The following is a 20538-nucleotide window of genomic DNA, read 5'->3' on the forward strand; positions in this document are numbered from 1 at the left end:
CTTCTTATAATCTCAGCTGCGTTCTTCGAAAAGCAGCCATCCGATGCAGGAAATCTAAAGGGGCTACAAGGTCGATCGGCAGTTGGCGGAGGTGACCCTATGCTGTCTGTTTTGTCTGTCTGAATCACAAAGATCTGTTTGGCGCCCAGGGATGCAAGGGATTTTCAAATAGGGTCAGAGCTTTGTCTGACCTCATTCTGGTAGTCGTTGATGTGAGGCAAGGATGCATTTTCTCTGCGCTGTTACTTCTCAGCGCAATCGAAGAGATCTTGGTGGGTGCGATTGACCGTGTATCATACCTAGAGCTGCTTTGGTTGCTATTGTTGTGGATATCTAGACGACTCTGATTTGGCCAATGAACACGAAACGCTATATTAGTATTGCGATGCTCTTTTGTGTGTGCTTAACGAGCTGACCGTATGTTTTTTTTTGCAGCGGGTCCACCATCAACGCCCGCAGGACCAGGTGGTTGATTGTCAACGGAAAAAAAACTCCTCAAACTTTGCAGTAGCCGGGCGATCGGAGGACTTCAATATCTTGACAGTCTGATATCATCAGATGACGGAATTGGGATTGACATGGAACCATGAGTCAAAAAGGCCGGGGCCACCTTCGCAAGTTTTCGAATTTTTTGGAGACCCAACCGGATTGATTCACGCACCAAAATTCGAATGTACTACTCTATCGTGAAGCGTGTTGTGATAAGGCAAAGACAACGCAGATGATGTCTAAAATTTATAATTCAAACGGACGTCATTGTTGTTTAATCGGATAAAAAATATATTTGCGTTAGGTTTCGCTCCTCTTCCCATTCTGTTTATTTTATCTTTATTTTGGAAATTTTGGGGATGGTGTCCTCCTGGATTCTAATGTCCTCCATTGAAAGCCGGACGAGTGGCCAACTTGTCAAGTTTAGCCAATTTTGGCCGCTTTCTCATGACCCAAAATGGAGCGATGCGATGGGACCCATACCATTGTGATGGTGTAGGAGCGTTTTGACAAACCACTCAAGCCTTCCCTAATCCTAGTCAGGAGATACGCCGAGTGCTTAGTTGGCTTCACAGACTGAATTGTTTTCAGTGAAGATGAAGTAGTGGTCGGGTGATAGAGGTAGAAAGGCAATCCGCAATATACTCTATTGTATAGCGTGTAGCCCCAAGCTCTGCTATGTATACGGAACAAGGTTCATGGAGCTTAAAGGAGGCGCTATGAAATGTGTTATGAGCTCCGAAACCAGTGGGATCATTCATTTTGGATCCTCTTGTGAAAAATCTTTCTCGTTAGAGTACCCATACTTCAAATGCCACCACCATCTCGGCATGATCTACCTAGGATCTGGCGTATAACACACGTCCATGCGGAAGCTCCATCATTGCTCGCATAAAGCCCCAAGGGTCGATCACATAACATCCGAGATGCTCAAAGCTGATCCCATGACATCTGCTCAACTATTGCATTGTTTATTTTGTAATATCTTGGAAACTAACGCAATACTCCTACCTTTAACAACCTTGTGCTCGATTGGAACAACTGATTTGACAGCAAATGCGCTGTTCCAATTTTGACACTTCATCTCTTTGTTATGAGTGCAGCCTCTTTATTGGAAACCACAACTTTCCCGGTAGATTGGATGCAAGTAAGATACCTTGGTGAAGGTGAAGGTGCCCAAAAAGGGTGACCTGGGTGACTGTATGGAATAACTGGCGCGGCATTATGTTGTTGTGTACCGTTCTCAAAGTTCTATGCAAAGTTATCCTTTATTCATGGGTCAAAATTAAATTATTCAAATTCATTTTTGGGGTTGGTTCGATGATTTAAAAATAATATCTGAAAGATCACACACATGCATATTTAAAAAATGTACATGGAAGAATTTATTCAACTATCGTGGTCACCGATACTATTTATTGTCGTGATACATATTTCTATTGACAAACTGGATGATGCTCGTGAAGGATCAAATATTTGTCTAATCAGCCTGATATTCATGTTGATGTTTCATCAGTCTGTTAGAGCAATTAATTGCTATTATTTAACGATTACACAAATATTGTACTACGAGTTGGGTGACCAACGACGTGCATAATTAGAATGGAGGTGGCCTATACGTACATTACATAGGCCATCGCCTGATAATTAATAGAAACATTTTATAAAAACCCAGATTAATCCACCTACAGTGAGATTTTGACCCTTCCTTAGTTATAAGGATTTTTTTTTTCAGTCTCCAGTATTTAAACGAGATAAAACTACTTAGCTTCCCACGGCGAATTACCGTGAAAGTGACAAAATAATTGCCTACCCATAGGCGGATGTCTTGGGTTGAGTGACAACTTAACGAATGATATCGTACTATACTTCATGCTGCCTATCTATAAGGCGCTCGTCGGATTGAATAACTATTGTGACATGGTTAGCAACTATCGTAACGCTGGTTGCATGTATTGTATTCGTAATTTCGAGACCTCGATATTAATTAATCCAGAACTAACTAAATCAGTCATTGATCTGAGCGAAACTCAATAGCGTTCAATAATAACATATATTTCACCTTATGGATGCCTAATTTGGTAAAACTAAACTTGTTCAATACCTTAAAAATGAGCGAGATTTTTATGGTAGTAAATTTCAGAATTTGCACACATACGCACACATACATGCATACAAGTGATCTATTAGTGTCTCAAAACATGCTCACATTTGCTTATCTAGCTTCTATTGAAGAAATTTTTGAAATCCCTTTCAATTTTTACGTTTTTGCTTTTCTGAGAAGATTTTTTTGTACATGCTTCTATATGTTCCTCAATAAAAATCATTTGTTTCTTTGAAACAAATCAGAAAAATAGGCATAATTCCATATCATATCATTTGTTATAATTATATTCTCAATGTCAAAGTGAATTTGTTTCAAATACCATACATTTTATTTAATAATTCACGAGATTTCTTGATAGATTAATACGTAACACACCTGCGTAACGCATACAAAGTGAAATTATAGACACTTCCGAAGGAAGGGTCAAAACATCGAACTAAAAAGCCAAATGACTGAATGAAGCTCGAATGTGTATAATTCCATTTAAATTTGCAAACTAAAAACAAATTTCAAACAGTTGACACTTGAAATCCTTCATGCAGAGATAAATCTACAAACAAAGACCATGTTCGTCACAACTCTTCCGCTGTGAACACACACCGCCACTTAACAAAATCGCAAAAAATCCGTAATCGATACTGAACATCCCCCAGCTGAGATTATTTGTTTACGCAAAAGCATCGGACTCGATCATCTTCGTTGCAAGTGCGAGGATCTTTCCACTTCGTGTGACTGATACCACCACTTCACTTACAATCTGAGTCCGATCGACAACGGACCTATAAATATTTTCCGACAGAAAACATATTTCCGCCAACCAGCAGATGAAGACCAACAGCCGTACGCGTAGATCAAGTTCAAAAACCACGTTTTGCCTACAAGACGATGTCTTTTCTTTCCCACAGTAGGTATGAGATCCAGTTGACCAGCTGCATGTAATATGTCAAACGATCGTTTCTCACTATTCGTCCGCGTGTTACATGCTGAATCTTCATTTGGTTGCAATCGCCAAATGCAACGACGACGAACGTCGACCTTGAACCTGATCAAATATGAATATCACTTCCAAGTTAACACATGGCGCGATTGGGATCCGCTTGAGCCACGCTCTTAGCACTATCCATATCGGGATCGGTTTCCCACCTTCAACCTATGAGTCCGGCAACACTCGATGCCGGTTCGTCTTCGCAAAACGGACCAACCGTGAAGCATTGGTCGAAAATAGTCTTCAATTTGTAAAAGCTGGCGCCATAAAAGCATTCCACAGCCGGCCGATCCGGTATCTCATTACAGACCCGTAGCTCCTCAGTTGTTTGGGGCTGGGAGAGATTCGTGTGAATCTAATTGATTTTGGGCGCGCAAAGGCGGCACTCTTCTGTCACCTAAGTCGGCGATCCTTGAGGCAGGCGAACGCGCACACAACACGTTACCATAACGACCGATGACAGGTTAGAAGAGGTTTGTTAGAAGCGGCGTCGTCAGCGTGCCTTTTGTGCCAACTGTGGGATGCGAAACATGGTTGACAGTAAATTTGTGCGTTACGATTGAAAAAAAGAATGCGATGTGCATTTGAGAATTTCAAATGAATTAAGTTCACATTATTTCAATCAAGAATCGTAGAATTTCGAATGCAATCCGAAATTTTTAATAAAATTCACGAAACGAATTTCAAATGAAATTCGGAGAATTCGTATGATTTTTTTTATTTCAAAATTCGGTGATTTTGAATAAAATTAATCGAATGTAATTGTCGGAATTTCAAATAAAATACGCAGATTTTCTAATGAAATTAGCAAAAATTCGGATGAAAATCGTAGAGTTTCGTATGAAATTCGTGAAATTTCAACTAAAATTCTGCAAATCTCAAATGAAATTCGTAGCATTTCTTAAGAAATTCGCAGAATTTCCAATGAATTTTTGTGAAAAAAGTTAATAAAGTTCACAGAATTTGGAAACTCGAAATTCACAGAATTTCGAATGGAATTTGCAGAATCTTAAATGAAATTCGAAAAATTCGAATGAAATCACGAATGATATTCGCAGAATTTCGAATGATATTCGCAGAATATTCAATGATATTTTTGCAAAGTTTTGAATGAAATTCGAATTTTTTTGAATTTTTTCTTGTATTTCGAAAGAAAAAAAATCGAATTTCGAATCATATTCGCAAAATAAAGAAATTCACAGAATGAATGAAATTCGCATAACATCGAATGAAATTCGCAGAATTTCGAATGAAATTTGCAAAATTTGAATGAAATTCCAAATTCCAAATGAAATCCACAGAAATTTTAAAAACATACCAGATTTTTTATTGAAATTCACACCATTTGAAATGAAATTCGCAGAATTTCGAATGAATTCTTCTGAATTTCACTGAAATTTACAAAAATTAGAATTCACAGAATTTCGAATGAAATTCGCAGCATTTCAAATAGCATTCGCAAAATTTCGAATGAATTTCGCCGAAATTCGTAGAAGTTTTACAAATTCAAATTAGCAAAATTTCGAATGAAACTCGCAGCAATGCGAATGAAAATCGTTTCAAATGGAATTCGTCAAGCTTCGAACTAAATTCGTCAAATCTCAAATGAACTTTGTAGAATTTTGAATGAAATTGGATTTCGAATTAAAGTGACTTTGAATGACATTCGAATAATTTCGAATGAAATTCACAATATTTTGAAAGAAATCCACAGAATTACGAATGAATCTCAAACGAAATTTGTAGAATTTCGAATGAAATTTGCAGAATTTCAAATAAAATTTGCAGAATTCTTGCGCTTTTCACTTTGCACTTTTCTGAATTTCACTGAAATTTACAAAAAAAATGAAAAAAGTTTACAGAATTTCGAATAAAATTGACCAAATTGCGAATGAACTTCGCTGCATTTCAAATAAAATTCGCAAAATCGCATGAAATTCACAAAATTTTGAATTCGCAAAATTTTGAATGAGAGTCGTAAAATTGTAAATTAAAATCGCAGAAATTCGTAGAATTTTTACAAATTTCTATTCGCAAAGTTAAGAATGAAAATCGCAGCATTTCGAATGAAAATCGCAGAATTTTGAATGAAATTTTTAGAATTCTAAATGATATTTGTTGAGCTTTGAACTAAATTCGTCCAATCTCAAATGAAATTTGAAGAATTTCTAAAGAAATTCGCAGAATTTCGAGTGAATAACTCTGAAATTCACAGAATTTTTAATTAGGTTCACAGAATTTGGAATGAAATTCACAGAATTTCGAATGGAATTTGCAGAATCTGAGATGAAATTCGAAAAATTCGAATGAAATCATGAATTATATTCACAGAATTTTGAATGATTGTTCAATGATATTTTTGCAAAGTTTTGAATGAAAGAAATGCACAGAATTTCGAAAAAAAAATAATTCCAAGAATTTTAAATGAAATTCATTTTCGAATGAAATTCGCAGAATTTTGAATGAATTCTTCTGAATTTCACTGAAATTTACGGAAATTAGAATTCACAGAATTTCGAATGAAATTCGCAGCATTTCGAATGGAATTCGCAAAACATCGAATAAAATTAGTAGAATTTCGAATGAAAATCACAGAAATTCGTAATGTTTTTACAAATTCGATTTCGCAAAATTTCGAATGAAAATCCCAGACTTTCAAATAAAATTCGTCGAGCTTCTAACTAAATTCGTCAAATCCCAAATGAAATTTGTAGATTTTCAAATGAAATTGGCAGAATTTCAAATGAAAGGTGCAGCATTTCGAATAAAATTAGAAGAATTTCGAATGATTTCCTCTGACTTTCACTGAAATTTACAGATTTTGAAAAGAAATTCATACAATTTCGAATGAAATTAGCAGAGTTTTGAATGGAAATCGCCGAAAATCGTAGAATTTTAAATAAATGTCGCAGAATTTTGAATAACATTCGAAGAATTTTGAATGAAATTTACAATATTTTGAATGAAGTTCACTGTTCCTAGAATTTCGAAAGTTCCCAAAATTGCAGAAATTTGAATGAAAATCGCAGGATTTGGAATGAAATTAGCAGAAATTCGGATGAATTCCTCTGAATTTCTCTGAAATTAACAGAAATTTAAAAAAAGTTCACATAATCGCATGAACTTTTGATTGAAATTCACACAATTTTGAATGAATTTCGCAGAATTTCGAATGGAATTCGCCGAATTTCAAATGAATTTCGCCGAGCTTCAAATAAAATTCGTCAAATCTGAAACGAATTTGTAGAAATTCAAATGAAATTTGCAGCATTCGATTGAACTCTTCTGAATTTCACTACAGAAATTTAAAAAAAGGTCACAGAATTTCAAATAAAATTGGCAGAACTTTGAATGAAATTCACACAGTTGCGTATGAACTTCGCAGCATTTCAAATAAAATTCGCAAAATTCGAATGAAATTCAGAAAATTTCGAATGAAATTCGCAAAATTGCGAATGAAAATCGCAGAAGTTCGTAGAATTTGTACAAATTTAAATTCGCAAAGTTTCGAATGAAAATCGCAGCATTTCGAATTAAAATCGCAGAATTTCGAACGAAATTTGTAGAATTTTTAAATGAAATTCGATGAGTTTTGAACTAAATTCATCAAATCTCTAATGAAATTTGTAGAATTTCAAATGAAATTTGTAGAATTTCAAATGAAATTTGTAATGATATTCATAGGATTTTGAATGATATTCGAAGAGTTTGTGTGCAATACGAAGAATCTATCTATCTATAAATAAAAACCAATCTATGTATGTATGTTCGCTAACTACTTCTGAACCATTTGGCCGAATCCACCCAAATTTGGTACACACGTTCTCTATCCTCAGGGGAAGTTAACAAAGGGGTGGGAGGGTCATTTAGGAAAGGGGAGGGTTTTGTTTAGAAAACGAACAATTATGTGTAACTTTCATCTCCCAGGACCGATTTCAACCAAATTTTGTACACATATTCACTATAAGGAAACAATCATATGAGAGATTTTGGGAAAGGGGAGGGTCTGGAGGAGGGGTATTGTTCAGAAAACGGGTAATTTAGAGTAAATTCTGAACCCCTGCACCGATTTCAACCAAATTTGATACACACATTCTCTACCCTAAAGAAAAGATAACAAAGGGGGTGGGGCGGTCATTGTAAAAAAAGGGAGGGTATGGGGGGGAGGGGTTGTTTTTATAAAACGAGCAATTCAGTGTTACTCCCAACTTCCAGTACCCATATCAACCAAATATTGTACACATATTCACTAAGAGAAGTCGATCACATGGAAGTGTAATTTGGGAAAAAGAGGAGGGGTCTGGGGGGAGGGGTATTGTTCAGAAAACAGGCAATTCAGTGTTTCTTTTGAACCCCTGGACCGCTTTCATCCAAATTTGGTACACACATTCTCTATCCTAAGGAGAAAATAACAAAGGGTGGGATGATCATTGGGAAAAGGGAGGGTAAGGGGAAGGGTTGTCCTTAGAAAAGAGCAATTCAGTGTAACACCCAACTCCCAGGACCGATTTCAGCCAAATTTGGTGCACACATTTTCTATCCTAAGGAGAAGATAACAAAGAAGGTGGGAGGGTCATTTTGGAAAAAGGGAAGTTATGGGGAAGGGTTGTCTTTAAAAATGAGCAATTCAGTGTAACTCCCAGGATAAATTTCAACCAGATTTGGTACACTTATTCTCTATTTTTGGAAGATGTTTATTGAAAAGGTGGAAGGGCCAAACAAAGATATAAAAATATATTGATACAAAGGTTCAATTCTATGACCGGTAGATCTACCTCTGTGGGTTTCGTGCTACAGCATTGGACATTTTAATTCTATAACTTACTTTTCAGTCCCTAGCAAAGCCGGATACATATAGCTATTAGCTATCTATATATCTCGGATACTTATTCAACGTATGTGACGTATGTGATTTTGTAAACAAAAATTTAAACGTTGATTTCTGCAATCTGATAGCACTCCCACGCAAACTATCGCCACATACAGGTAGGGAAGGTTTCGGCTACATGTTCGTTGTGTTGGTTTGCGTGGAGTGTCATCATATTTGACAAATCGACGTATGCATCTTTGTTTACAAAATCACATACGTCGTTTTGAATAAGTTGCCGAGATATATAAAACTCAATGTTTGTATGTTTGTGTGTATGCTCCAGCCTAACTTCTGAACCCATTATTGTATTGTTTAGTTATCGATCAATTCAACCATTTATCGAAATCATGGTTTGCCCAACGTGAAAAGCAATGATTAATGTGTTTCCTTCTGGATGGTGAATGTGATCCCTTCTTTAAAATAGACGTTTGCCCGGAATAAGGCATCGGTGGATGTTTTTCCTTCTTTAGAAATAGACGTTTGCCCGGAATAAGGCGATTTTGGGTTTGTTCCTTCTTCAAAATCAGTCAATGTTTTCAAATTAAATCTGCCTTCTTTGATCAAATGATGAAGTATCGATAAGAAAACGCAATTATCCTGTTGACCAATTGGTTTATTCATTTTCCGATTGTGAAAAAAAAACTGCGAATCAAACTGGCAATTCCGAGCAAGGCCGGGTACATAAAGCTAGTTTTAAATGAAATCCAAATAATTTCAAATGAAATTCAAAAAGTTTCGAATGAAATTCAAAGAATTTTGAATGATATTTGAAGAATTTCAAATGAATTCCTCTGCATTTCCAAAACTCACAGAATTTGGAACAAAGATCACAAAATTTCGATTGAAAATCGAATTTTGAATTGTATTCCGAATGAAATTTGTAGAATTTTGAATGAAATTCTAAGGATTTAGAATGCAATTCAAAGAATTTCGAATAAAATTCGAGAATTTCAAAGGATTCTTGAATAAATAATGAATTATGAGTATTTCGCAGAATTTTGAATGTAATTTGCAGAATTCCGAATAAAATTTGCACAATTTCGAGTTTCTAATGAGATTGTGAAAATTTGTGAAAGAAATTTGCAGAATTTCAAATAAAATTCCGAATTATTCGAAAGTTTCCGAATGAAATTCAAAGAATTTCTAAAGAAATTCGAAGAAAATAGCATGAAAATCACAGAATTTTGAATGAAATTTGCAGAATATTAAATGAAAATCGCCAAATTTCGAATAAAAATCAAAGAATTGTGAAAAATTCGCAAAATTTCAAATAAAATTCTAAAATTTTTGAATAAAATTTGCTGAAAATCAAAAGAAATTCTCTGAAATTTTGAATAAAATTCACAGACTTTTGAATTACAAATTAACAGAATTTTGAGTTAATTTTACAGAATATCGAATGGAATTCGCAGAAAGTTGAATAAAATACGAATATCACAGATTTTCCAGGATGTCGTTTTCAATAAATTTCCAAGATTCCAAAAATACATTGACCACATAACATCTAGAAGCAGCTTACACGGGTTTGAGTTATACATAGTGCAGAGGATTTTATTCATTTTTGAAAAAAAAAGGTATAAATTATTTTAATAGGTAAATGGGAAATTGAGATTGAACGTTATTTAAATGAAGATTATTATTGTGACATCATTCTGAAACTTTGAAGATTTGATAACATGAAATGCTAAAATATTGTATTGCCTTACTTTAGGCAGTTTCAAACTTTACGATTTTTATTGTATTTTGATATCTGGAAATTTTGGAAGAAGTTCCTTCAGATTTTTTTTTTTTTAATTCATCAAGGTGTTATCTCAGAAATTCATCCAAAAACTCCAACGGAAAATCCTCCAGACTTTTATTGTAAATACTTCGAGGAATTCATTAGTAAAGGCATTATATCAGAAATTCATTCAAAAATTCCTGCAGGAAATCCATTGGAAAACAACATAGCAAAACCTTGAGTAATTTCTTGAGGAATTCTTCCGGATATTTATTTAAAAACTAGCAGACCTGACGAACTTCGTTTCGCCGAATTGATTTATTCTCTTATTACATCTCGAGTTATGCAGAAATTTCTGTTTTATCTGTATGGGAGTCCCCCTTTCCAGAATGGGGAGGGGTTTCAAACTACCAAACTAAACATATCTTCGCTTCCAAAACCTCCACATGTCAGATTTGGTTCCATTTGCTTGATTAATTCTCGAGTTATGAAGAAATTGGTGTTTCATTTTTATGCAGCCCCCCTTTCCAAAGCGGGGAGGGGTCTCGAATCATATTAGGAACCTTCCCCGGCCCAGCAAACCTCTGCATTCAAATTTTCACGCCGACCGTTTCAGTCAAGATGAATACAGTAGTAGGTGCTCCAACCTGTCAAGTTTGTAGAAGAGAAAAATTCATTTTCAGTGCAAAACGAAAACAAACCGGCTGGCTCTCCCATACTAAAATCCAAGATGGCTGAATCGTGAATTTGGCAGATTGGAACACCTAGTGGTGTATTCATCTTGGTTTCAGTAGTCTCCGAGTCTATAAGGTTCAGACAGTATGTTTAAGTGTGTCTACAAAATGTGTACACTTACACATACATACACACATACAGACATCACCTCGGTTCGTCGAACTGAGTCGATCGGTATGGGTCTCCGGGCCTTCTATCAAAAGTTGTTTTTTGGAGTAATCCTATAGCCTTTCGGTACAACTTTGTTGTACAAGAAAGGCAAAAACATAAGAAATTTCTATGGAAATTCCTTCATATGGACCTTTAGAATTTTTTTCGTGGATCTCTTTAAAGATTCCTTTATTATTTATATATATAATTCGGTAACAAATTGACGACGTGTTCAGTAATTTCAACACCGTGAATGGCAGTTAAATAACAGGACGTCGGCTTTTCAATACTGACTGTGCATTTGCTAAGACAAGACAAGACAAGGACGTCGGTATAAGTTTAACAATATCATCGGTAAAACGTTATTTGTATTACTGATCGATCGGTAAAGAGATGTTTTTTTTGGGTTTTAAAATTGAAAAAAAAATATTACAAAAGGAAAATAAGAATTGCACAGGATATAATAAATAGTTGTTTAAATATAAGCGTCTTGGTGAAAACAACGCAATCATTATATCACAATTTAATTTTCCTTTCCTTTCCTTTCCTGTCATAAGATGAGTTTAATACTAAGTATTACATTTAATTGCAACATGTTGCAAACTTTAAAGATTCGTATTTTAACTTTAAACTGTAATGTCGTTTTCAGTGTAACGTATTAAATAGAAAAGTACTAAATTCGTCTTATGACTGGTACTAACATTTAATAAATCCTTGAGGAAATCCTTTGGAAATTGTTTCAGAAATTCCTTCAAAGATTATTTCTGGAGAATTTTTTGAAGAAAATTCTAAATGAAATTCCGAAAGAATTAGGGTCTTAGTAATTTCGGAAAGAATTTCCAAAAAATCCTGGAAGAATTTTAGAATTATTTTCTGATTGAATATCTAAAGAAATTCGTGAAATAATTTCCCTTGAATTCCTGAAGCAATTTTTGATGCAAATCTTAAAAGAAAATTCTGCAAAAAAAATCTAAAAGAGCACCGAGGAGAAACATCCAAATAAATTTCTGAAGGAATTCCTGGTAGAAATAATTTCTAGATGAAATTCCTGGAGATATTCTAAAGAGAATTTCTGAAGGTTTACTTATAACATTTTCGGAGAATTTTTTAAGACATTTTAATAAAGAACAAAAAATTTAAAAAAAAAAAATAAAAATAATAAAAATCAATATAAAAATAAGTATTTTCATGAACATATTTGGAACATGCAAGTAAACGAATAATTCAATCGATCTTACTGAACTATTAAATCGAAATAAATTGAAACTGTTCTTGCTTATAGAATTCAGTCAAATTTATTTAAACTTAAAGAAATCTGGGGAGTCACGCGCCCCAGTTTAACTGAGCTAGTGTTCAAGCCCACCAGAAACTTCTGCGGTTGAGAAAGTATATTAAACTACAGAAAACCTTTCACACTTTAATTATTTTGACAACCTCATGAAAATTTTCGCCGTGGTTTCAACAGCCGAGATATAATGAATCTTTTTACTTTGACGAAGTCAATATTTTCCCGAAATTCGGCAAAATTGTTTTTTTATCGAGATCTCAGTAATGACGCTGACACGGTAAAGCTTTTTTATGGTAAAAAAAGTAGCCTCAGAGTTTAAAGCCAACATATTGAAGCTTAAAGGTCGCGCAAAGGCCTTTAAGTTGATTTCTAGACCATCATGTTTACACTTTCATAGAAATAATCATAATTTTGGCATTTTTCTAATAATCTCTTCAGTATTAAATTTATGAAAACTTTGTGAAACATCATATTTCTTGAAATCAACTCCAAATGATAATAATATGCAAAATTTGATAAAAAAAAATTTTTGTCGAGGAAAATCATTTTTACAAACGCTCTAACTTTGTCAAATATCAGCCGAATCCGGATATTTTTTTATGAAATCAAAGAGAAATTTGTACTCTAATTTATCTTAGAACAAACTGAGTTTGTGAAACCATTATTTGGCAATAGACCAGCGGTTCTCAACCTGGGGTACCTTCGCCAGGCCCAGGAGGTACCTCGGTAAAAAAAATGCATAATGACGGATGTATTATAATCAGGGTTTGCATCGCTCTTAATAGATAACGCACAACGATAAAAGAAAGGCATAAACTGTTCCGGATCATAACAAGGCATGATAACAAATTCATCAAACTTGTATACTTGTGCGAAAAAAAAATAGAATTGGATAGGCAGTCCCCACAGAGAAGTGATGAATTTCGCTTTGTTTTCGCTCATTTTGTGTTGGGAACCGCACAGCTGTGTAGAACAGTTTGGAATGCATCATCAAAACCTGGGCCCCCGCGTTGAAGCTTTTTAAAAGAAATATCGCGTATAGGCCTTCGAATCAGTGCTTTATCAGCTTGCGAAAAAAGTGTCTCAAAGTAAACTACATATCGTATATGGATACAAAGATTTTTTTTTTTTTCATTCTCTTTTGAATGCAATCCCTGATTATAATTTCAATCAAAACTTAGTGATAAAGGTTTGATAATTGTTTCTTTTTTACATTTCAAATTTTTGTTTTGCACATAATGTGCATGGCGATCAGTAACGCAAAGACTATTATAACCTGCCTTCCACAACCAACACAGAGGATGAAGGGCTGTGGGACAAAATATCTAGAGGACAGAACGACGAATGAATAAATTTAAATAAATTCTATCCAACCTTCATGACCGAAACAAAATGTTGAATGATATGATAAGAATATGCTTCTGAACAAAAATTTAGAATCTAAATGTACGGAAGCCTCCATTTGAAAGACATGAAGGCTTTTCATTCGAAAAGCTCAGTTGCTTCATTGCAGAAGGACTCTAAGCCACTTTCTTAGCTTCCCGGAAGCCTCCATTCAAGAGGCCCGAAAGCCTCCTTTCAAGAGGCCCGAAAGCCTCCTTTCAAGAGGCCCGAAAGCCTCCTTTCAGGAGGCCCAGAAGCCTCCTTTCAAGAGGCCCGGAAGCCTCCTTTCAAGATGCCCGGAAGCATCCTTTCAAGAGGCCCGGAAGCATCCTTTCAAGAGGCCCGGAAACCTCCTTTCAAGAGGCCCGGAAACCTCCTTTCAAGAGGCCCGGAAGCCTCCTTTCAAGAGGCCCGGAAGCCTCCTTTCAAGAGGCCCGGAAGCCTCCTTTCAAGAGGCCCGGAAGCCTCCTTTCAAGAGGCCCGGAAGCCTCCTTTCAAGAGGCCCGGAAGCCTCCTTTCAAGAGGCCCGGAAGCCTCCTTTCAAGAGGCCCGGAAGCCTACTTTCAAGAGGCCCGGAAGCCTCCTTTCAAGAGGCCCGGAAGCCTCCTTTCAAGAGGCCCAGAAGCCTCCTTTCAAGAGGCCCGGAAGCCTCCTTTCAAGAGGCCCGGAAGCCTCCTTTCAAGAGGCCCGGAAGCCTCCTTTCAAGAGGCCCTGAAGCCTCCTTTCAAGAGGCCCTGAAGCCTCCTTTCAAGAGGCCGGAAGCCTCCTTTAAGAGGCCGGAAGCTTCCTCTGAAGAGGCCGGAAGCTTCCTCTGAAGAGGCCCGGAAGCCTCCTCTCAAGATGCTCGGAAGCCTCCTCTCAAGAGGCTCGGAAGCCTCCTCTCAGGAGGCTCGGAAGCCTCCTTTCAAGAAGCTCGGAAGCCTCCTTTCAAGAAGCTCTTCAAGCGACTCTGAATTCTTTTTCCTAGAGGCTTGAAAGCCTACGTTCAAATGTGCTCAGAGGCATCTTTCACGATGCTCAGAAACCTCCCTTAAGGTGGCTCGAAAGCCGCCTCGGAATAATGACAATTTCGGCCAACTTTATGGAGATATATATCCCGTTAATTTTCAGTTGCATTTTCATATATCTTATGAGTTACACTTATTTTATTTACAGTAAAAAAATAAGAGGTATCTCAATTATTGCAAAAGAGCGAAGGGGTACATCTAAAGAAAAATGTTGAGAACCACTGTTATAGACAAAATACTGCAAAACAATTTTTCTATTTCAAAAGGACGGCACATAGTAGGCCATAGTTTTATTATTTTCATAGTACATTTTGAACACAAAAGTTCAAGTTGAACACTGTGTATGGACTGCTTCTTCTTCAGTTGAGAGGCTATATGAATACAATTGTCTCTTGCTGATTTCCCTGATAGGTGGTTGACATTATTTCCCTGATAATTCCTGGTTTTCTAAGTTTTTTTCCCAGGTAGTCGACACCCTGATTTCAAATAGAATTTACGAAATTTCGAATGAAATTCACAGTATTTGGAGTAAATTTCTCAGATTTTTATTCACATTTCATTTTGTTTCATTTCACAAAAATTCAAATAATGTTGCATGGAATTCTTAAAATTTAAGAATTCCTAATATTTCACTTTTTTATTCATTTTATATCAAGAGAACTCTAAAATAAAAACAAAATGTTGTCAACAATGAAACCGAGATATGGTCAGATTTCATTTGACCATCCACTTCCCACTTTTATGACTATCCACCGAATACAAATCGTAACCGGTGACCATTGCGCGCCGGAGAAAATCAAGATCGATTATCACATGTCGGCTAATGCTTTTCGCGCCAAAGCCGCGCACTAAACGGGCTCACCTTGATCAAGGTCCAGCTGAAAATTACAATCGACATTTCCGTGACAATGATTCTGCATAATTCTTCGGGATTGTGTACGCGCCAAATTTAAAACGACGTTCCGCGATCGGTCCATATCGGTGGTGCTCGCGAACTTAACCCAGAAACCCGGGAGGGGGAAACTTGCTTTCGCACACGCAAAAATCGGGATCGGAAGCTCATGTCAAACATCAGCCGGTTCCCTCCAGGTCCCTCCCGCATCCCAAAATACCAAACAGCCGCCGCAAAACGCGATCACGCTCGCCGCGATCCACTTCGCCATAACAGCTACGTCGAACGCGACAGCAGGGGGCAGCAAATCGATCGACGTTCTCCCGAGATTTGTTTACTTTCCGTCCCGCTCTCATTTGGACGCTGCCCGCCCTCCTCCGCTTGCGAATGCGTGCGGCATAATACGGGCAATCGATTAGGAGAGGGTGCGCGTGAAAATTAGCGCCGATGGTTATGGGTTTTGTTTTTCGTTCACATTTTCACTCGTTGACGCACTGTGTAGGAAAGACGGAGTTCGCGAACGTATTGTAGGCGCAGGGATAATCCCTCGCATAACTATGGATGCGGTTCGGTTCTCGATTATCGTGAGTTGTCGTGATCTACGATCTGCTTGAATGCTTTCTAAAATGTTCAATTAAATTATTGATGCTATTCCAGGAAAATGAGATGAAATGGGAAGACGAGTACCGCATGTATTGCCAGGACGATGAGGCAGGCGAAGAAACGGGCCCGCTTGATCATCGCTACCGGATGAGCATATCCAGCGAAAGCGACGTTGCGGGAGTGGAGATCTCCTCGCCGAATCAGCCACACGATCTGTGCAGTAGCAGTCGCGAAGGTCAAGACGAAATCTGGGTCTTTGCCGAGGTGGAGAGTTCGCTCAAGGAGCTACCGGACGCTGAGCAAATCGGAGAACTGCTGGACAGTCTGCTCCCGGTAGACGACGTTCTTGCGGACTACAGCTACAACTTGGACAGCATGCTGCTGTTGGCCGTTTGGGCTAGTAAACATGTGCTGTTGAAGCAATTGCTGCAAATGGCAGAGGTGAACGTGAATGCTAGTGATCCAGGAGGTCGAACCGCACTCCATCTGGCGTGCTACATTGGAGACTACCGAGCGGTCGAAGTTCTCCTTCAACGTGGAGCTAAATCGCAGATTTGGGATAAAGAGAGGAAAGCTACGCCGTTACACTGTGCGGCCAGGTAAGCAAGAATCGTTTCATAATGGAGTTTGCTCGTCTAATTTTCCTTCTTTCTTACAGCTGCGGAAGTATCGAAAGCATCACTCTCCTATTAGCCAAAGGCGTCGACATCAACGCTGGTATCGAGAAACATTCCGCGTTGCACTACGCCGTCCAACGCAACAGCAAACAATGCGTTGAATTCTTGCTCAAGAACGGTGCCAACCCCAACACTCCTCAAGTATACACGCAAACGCCGCTACACGTAGCTGCTGCCAACGGTTTCGTGGAATGCATGGACCTTCTACTGAACTACGGAGCCGACGCACGCTCTCAGTACGGTCAGAAGAAAATAACCTCGCTCCACCTGGCTGCATCGGAAAATTACTTGGAATGCGTCAAGCTTCTCATCGCCGCTGGTGCGGACATCGACGCCCGCAACCGCGACCAGCAAACCCCACTGCACCTCGCCTGCCTCTCTCAGTGCCACGAAACGGTAACCTATCTCATCACCCATAACGCGGACGTCCACGCAATCTACCGCGACGGTCGAACAGCTCTGCACGCATCCATCGTCAAGGAGTCCCGCTTCTGGGACTGCACCCTCAGTCTGCTGAAAGCCAAAGTCGACGTCAACAAGGCGGACAACTTCGGTTACACTCCCCTCCATATCGCCGCTCTTAACGAGTTCAGCAGCTGCACGTTCATGCTCATCGAATACGGTGCCGACATCACCGCACGTACCAACGGTGGCGTTTCCGCGCTGTCCTTCATCATCCGCCGAACCCCAGAAATCATCCCGAAGTACATCGATAAACTGGACGCTGCCATAAGTGTCAACAGCATTCACGAAATCGGCGACGTTGACTGCGAAATTCGGCTGGATTTTCGACCGCTGGTACCGAACAACGATCGCGGCGAAACGGAACTGCTGCTGGCGTTCATCGAGGTCGGACAACGGCGCATCCTGAAACATCCGCTGTGTGAAACCTTCCTGCTGCTCAAGTGGAGACGAATACGGAAGTTCTTTCTGTTCAGCTTGTTCTACCACGGGCTGTTCGTGCTACTCTTCACCGCGTACGTACTCGCAGTGTACGTCAAGGACTGCCGACAGCGAGTTTGTCGAATGGGCGCGCATGTTCCCGTTATTGGCTACATTGTGATCTTCCTGAACGTAGTCATGATGACGAAGGAGATATTCCAGATGATGCACGGGTTCATCGGATACGTCCGATATTGGGAGAACTGGTTGCAATGGAGCATCGTGATTGGGATATTTCTGTGTACGGTGAGTTTGCGAAAGTCTCCTCTTGGTTGCTTATCGATTGTTGATCTTGACATTTTGTATTTCAGCAAAACCCAACCGGGGAGATCAGCGAGGTGCCGACCTGGCAGCATCACGTGGCGGCGGTCGTCATCTTCCTCACGTGGCTGGAATTGATGATGCTCGTGGGACGATTTCCGATTTTCGGTCTCTACGTGCAGATGTTCACCACCGTGGCGGTCAACTTCTCCAAATTCCTAATGGCGTATTGTTGTCTAGTGGTGGCATTCGGATTGAGCTTTTGCGTCCTGTTTCCGAATTACATCTCGTTCAAGCGAATCCTGCGAGGTCTGCTGAAGACTATTGTGATGATGGCCGGCGAATTGGAATTCGAAGACATTTTCTACGGGGAGAACATCAAGATTTTGTACCCGGGGACCGCTCATGCAATGTTTCTGGCGTTCGTACTGCTGGTGACGGTCATCTTGACGAACCTGCTGGTCGGTTTGGCCGTCAATGATATTCAGGGATTGCAGCAGTCTGCCGGATTGGATCGGCTGTCCAGACAAGCGGAGTTGATCTCTCGACTTGAAGGATTGATGTTCTCGCGAATTCTGAGAAAGGCGCCGATTCGACTGTGGGTCATCTTCCAGAAGATTGCTCTGCTGAAGACGTCCCGATTAAGGTTGCACTTCAGGGTGAAGCCTAACGATCCCAGGGAAAAGCGGGTAAGAAACTGAAAGCCATACTAAATACATGTTACAATGCTATAATTACAAATCTTTCAGATTCCGAAAGAGCTCATCACCTCCATCTACAAGCTGGTCGCCGAGCGCCGCGAGCGAAACCAATCGATGAAACGTCAGCGAACACACCGCAACCTGCGAACGTTCCAGGAGCTGGTGGACGAGGACGCCCAAGTAACCCTGCGAAGGCAACGCTTTCGGAACTGCAAAATACGGACGGTTTCCGAGAATCCCTACCTAACGACGGCCGCGAACCGGTCCAGCGAGTTTGATGGAACGCGAGCCAGCTCCGGATTGCAGCTGAGAGCCATCGAGGACACCCAGCAGCAGATATTGAAGAAGTTGGATGAGCTGTCCAAGGAGATCGATTCGCTGAACGTTAGGGTCAAAAAGACGCAGCAGCTGTCTCCAAATGACATAAAGTCCTAGCGTTTATATGCCGAACAAGTAGGATGCTCGAAATATATTTAAAGATGTTTTCTCGTCGAAGATCCTCCTGTATAGAAGCAACGTTGTTATCGTAGGACAGCATATCTTAGCCCAGTTCTGGTGTATGATAGAACAGATAAACAGTTCTGACACAACCAACTACATTGGAAATTCCCTTGGAAAATCACTCGGAGTTTTCTTGTGATTTTTTTTGTAGTCTCTAAGAGATATTTCTCAGATTTTTTTTGAGTTTTCACGGAAAATATTTCAGAACTTCAAAGGAAAATCCTTCGGAATTTCCAAGGGAAGTTTTTCAGAATTTCCAAGGGGAATTCGTTGGATTTTTTCGCCAATATTCTAATGAATTTTCCGTGGAAACTATAAACAATTCTTGTGATAACTGTGAAGAATTTCTGTGCAAATTCTTGCATGATGGCCGTATACTTCAAAATTACACAGGGAACCTATGAATGAAGGCATGGGATTCGCTTTCCAACCTCAACGTATACAGTCCTACAGCACTAGAATTTTTAAATGGTCAATAACGATGCTGGCTACGTCCTAACGGTCTATCGGGAATGGGAAGGAATTGATGATACAGTAACTAGCCCACGGCAAGCCAAGAACACATAATCTCTAGCCTAAGGAGTTGATTATCAAGGAGGTGACCCGGAGAACTAAGAGACTGTGGGGCGAGGGATATAATTATTTATTTATTACATCAACAGACTTGATACAGCCCCAATGATGGTTAAAAAAAATATAAATACAATATCACATCACTACATTAAAAACATTGTCAAGAGATTAAAATACAATACAATCACAAATACATTAACTATAGTCTATGTGCGTCAATTGTTCTGGTCGGTGAAAAATGATGTGAAGAACCGGCGGAGGACATCTCGTGTCAAGTGGAAATCAAACACCGACGCCACTCTATTGAAGACACGCTGCAAACCATGGAGAGCACTACGCAGCCCATAGTTTGTGCGACGAAAAGGAAGTCTTAGCATTAGGTTACTCCGCAGTTGTCGGGGTTGTGCGTTGATGCTTATTTGTCGCAGAAGAGTGTCACAATCTATTCTTCCTTGCAAAATATCGGCGACGGTTAATGCTCTGCATACATCCCTTTAGATTTAGATCGCACTAATGAGCGAAAGCATCGATCTGGTCTTGTAGTAGATGACAATCGACTATTGAGCAGATGCGCAAACACATTTTAAGATCATCTGCAAATGATAATCGCGGTCCTTTTAAAACTAGATGTACGTCGTTGAAGTAGAGAAGGAA

At 38.9% G+C, this 20538-nt stretch overlaps 2 protein-coding genes across 2 annotated transcripts in view; one reads left to right on the forward strand and one right to left on the reverse strand.

The window, feature by feature from the left end:
* Positions 1-19293, forward strand: part of LOC134207739 (transient receptor potential channel pyrexia) — a 36286-nt gene extending 16993 nt beyond the window's left edge. The window contains exons 2-6 of the mRNA XM_062683599.1: positions 16129-16210; positions 16284-16828; positions 16888-18094; positions 18160-18798; positions 18859-19293. Of these exons, the coding sequence (XP_062539583.1) occupies positions 16184-16210; positions 16284-16828; positions 16888-18094; positions 18160-18798; positions 18859-19245 (2805 nt within the window). The 5' untranslated portion in view covers positions 16129-16183 and the 3' untranslated portion in view covers positions 19246-19293. The remainder of the gene's footprint in view (positions 1-16128; positions 16211-16283; positions 16829-16887; positions 18095-18159; positions 18799-18858) is intronic.
* The window catches only part of LOC134207741 (ubiquinone biosynthesis monooxygenase COQ6, mitochondrial), an 83243-nt gene that overhangs the window by 24413 nt on the left and 38292 nt on the right, over positions 1-20538 (reverse strand). The gene's annotated exons all lie outside the window — the stretch shown is intronic.

The sequence above is a fragment of the Armigeres subalbatus genome, chromosome 1, assembly GCF_024139115.2.
Source record: "Armigeres subalbatus isolate Guangzhou_Male chromosome 1, GZ_Asu_2, whole genome shotgun sequence".
Taxonomy (NCBI): domain Eukaryota; kingdom Metazoa; phylum Arthropoda; class Insecta; order Diptera; family Culicidae; genus Armigeres; species Armigeres subalbatus.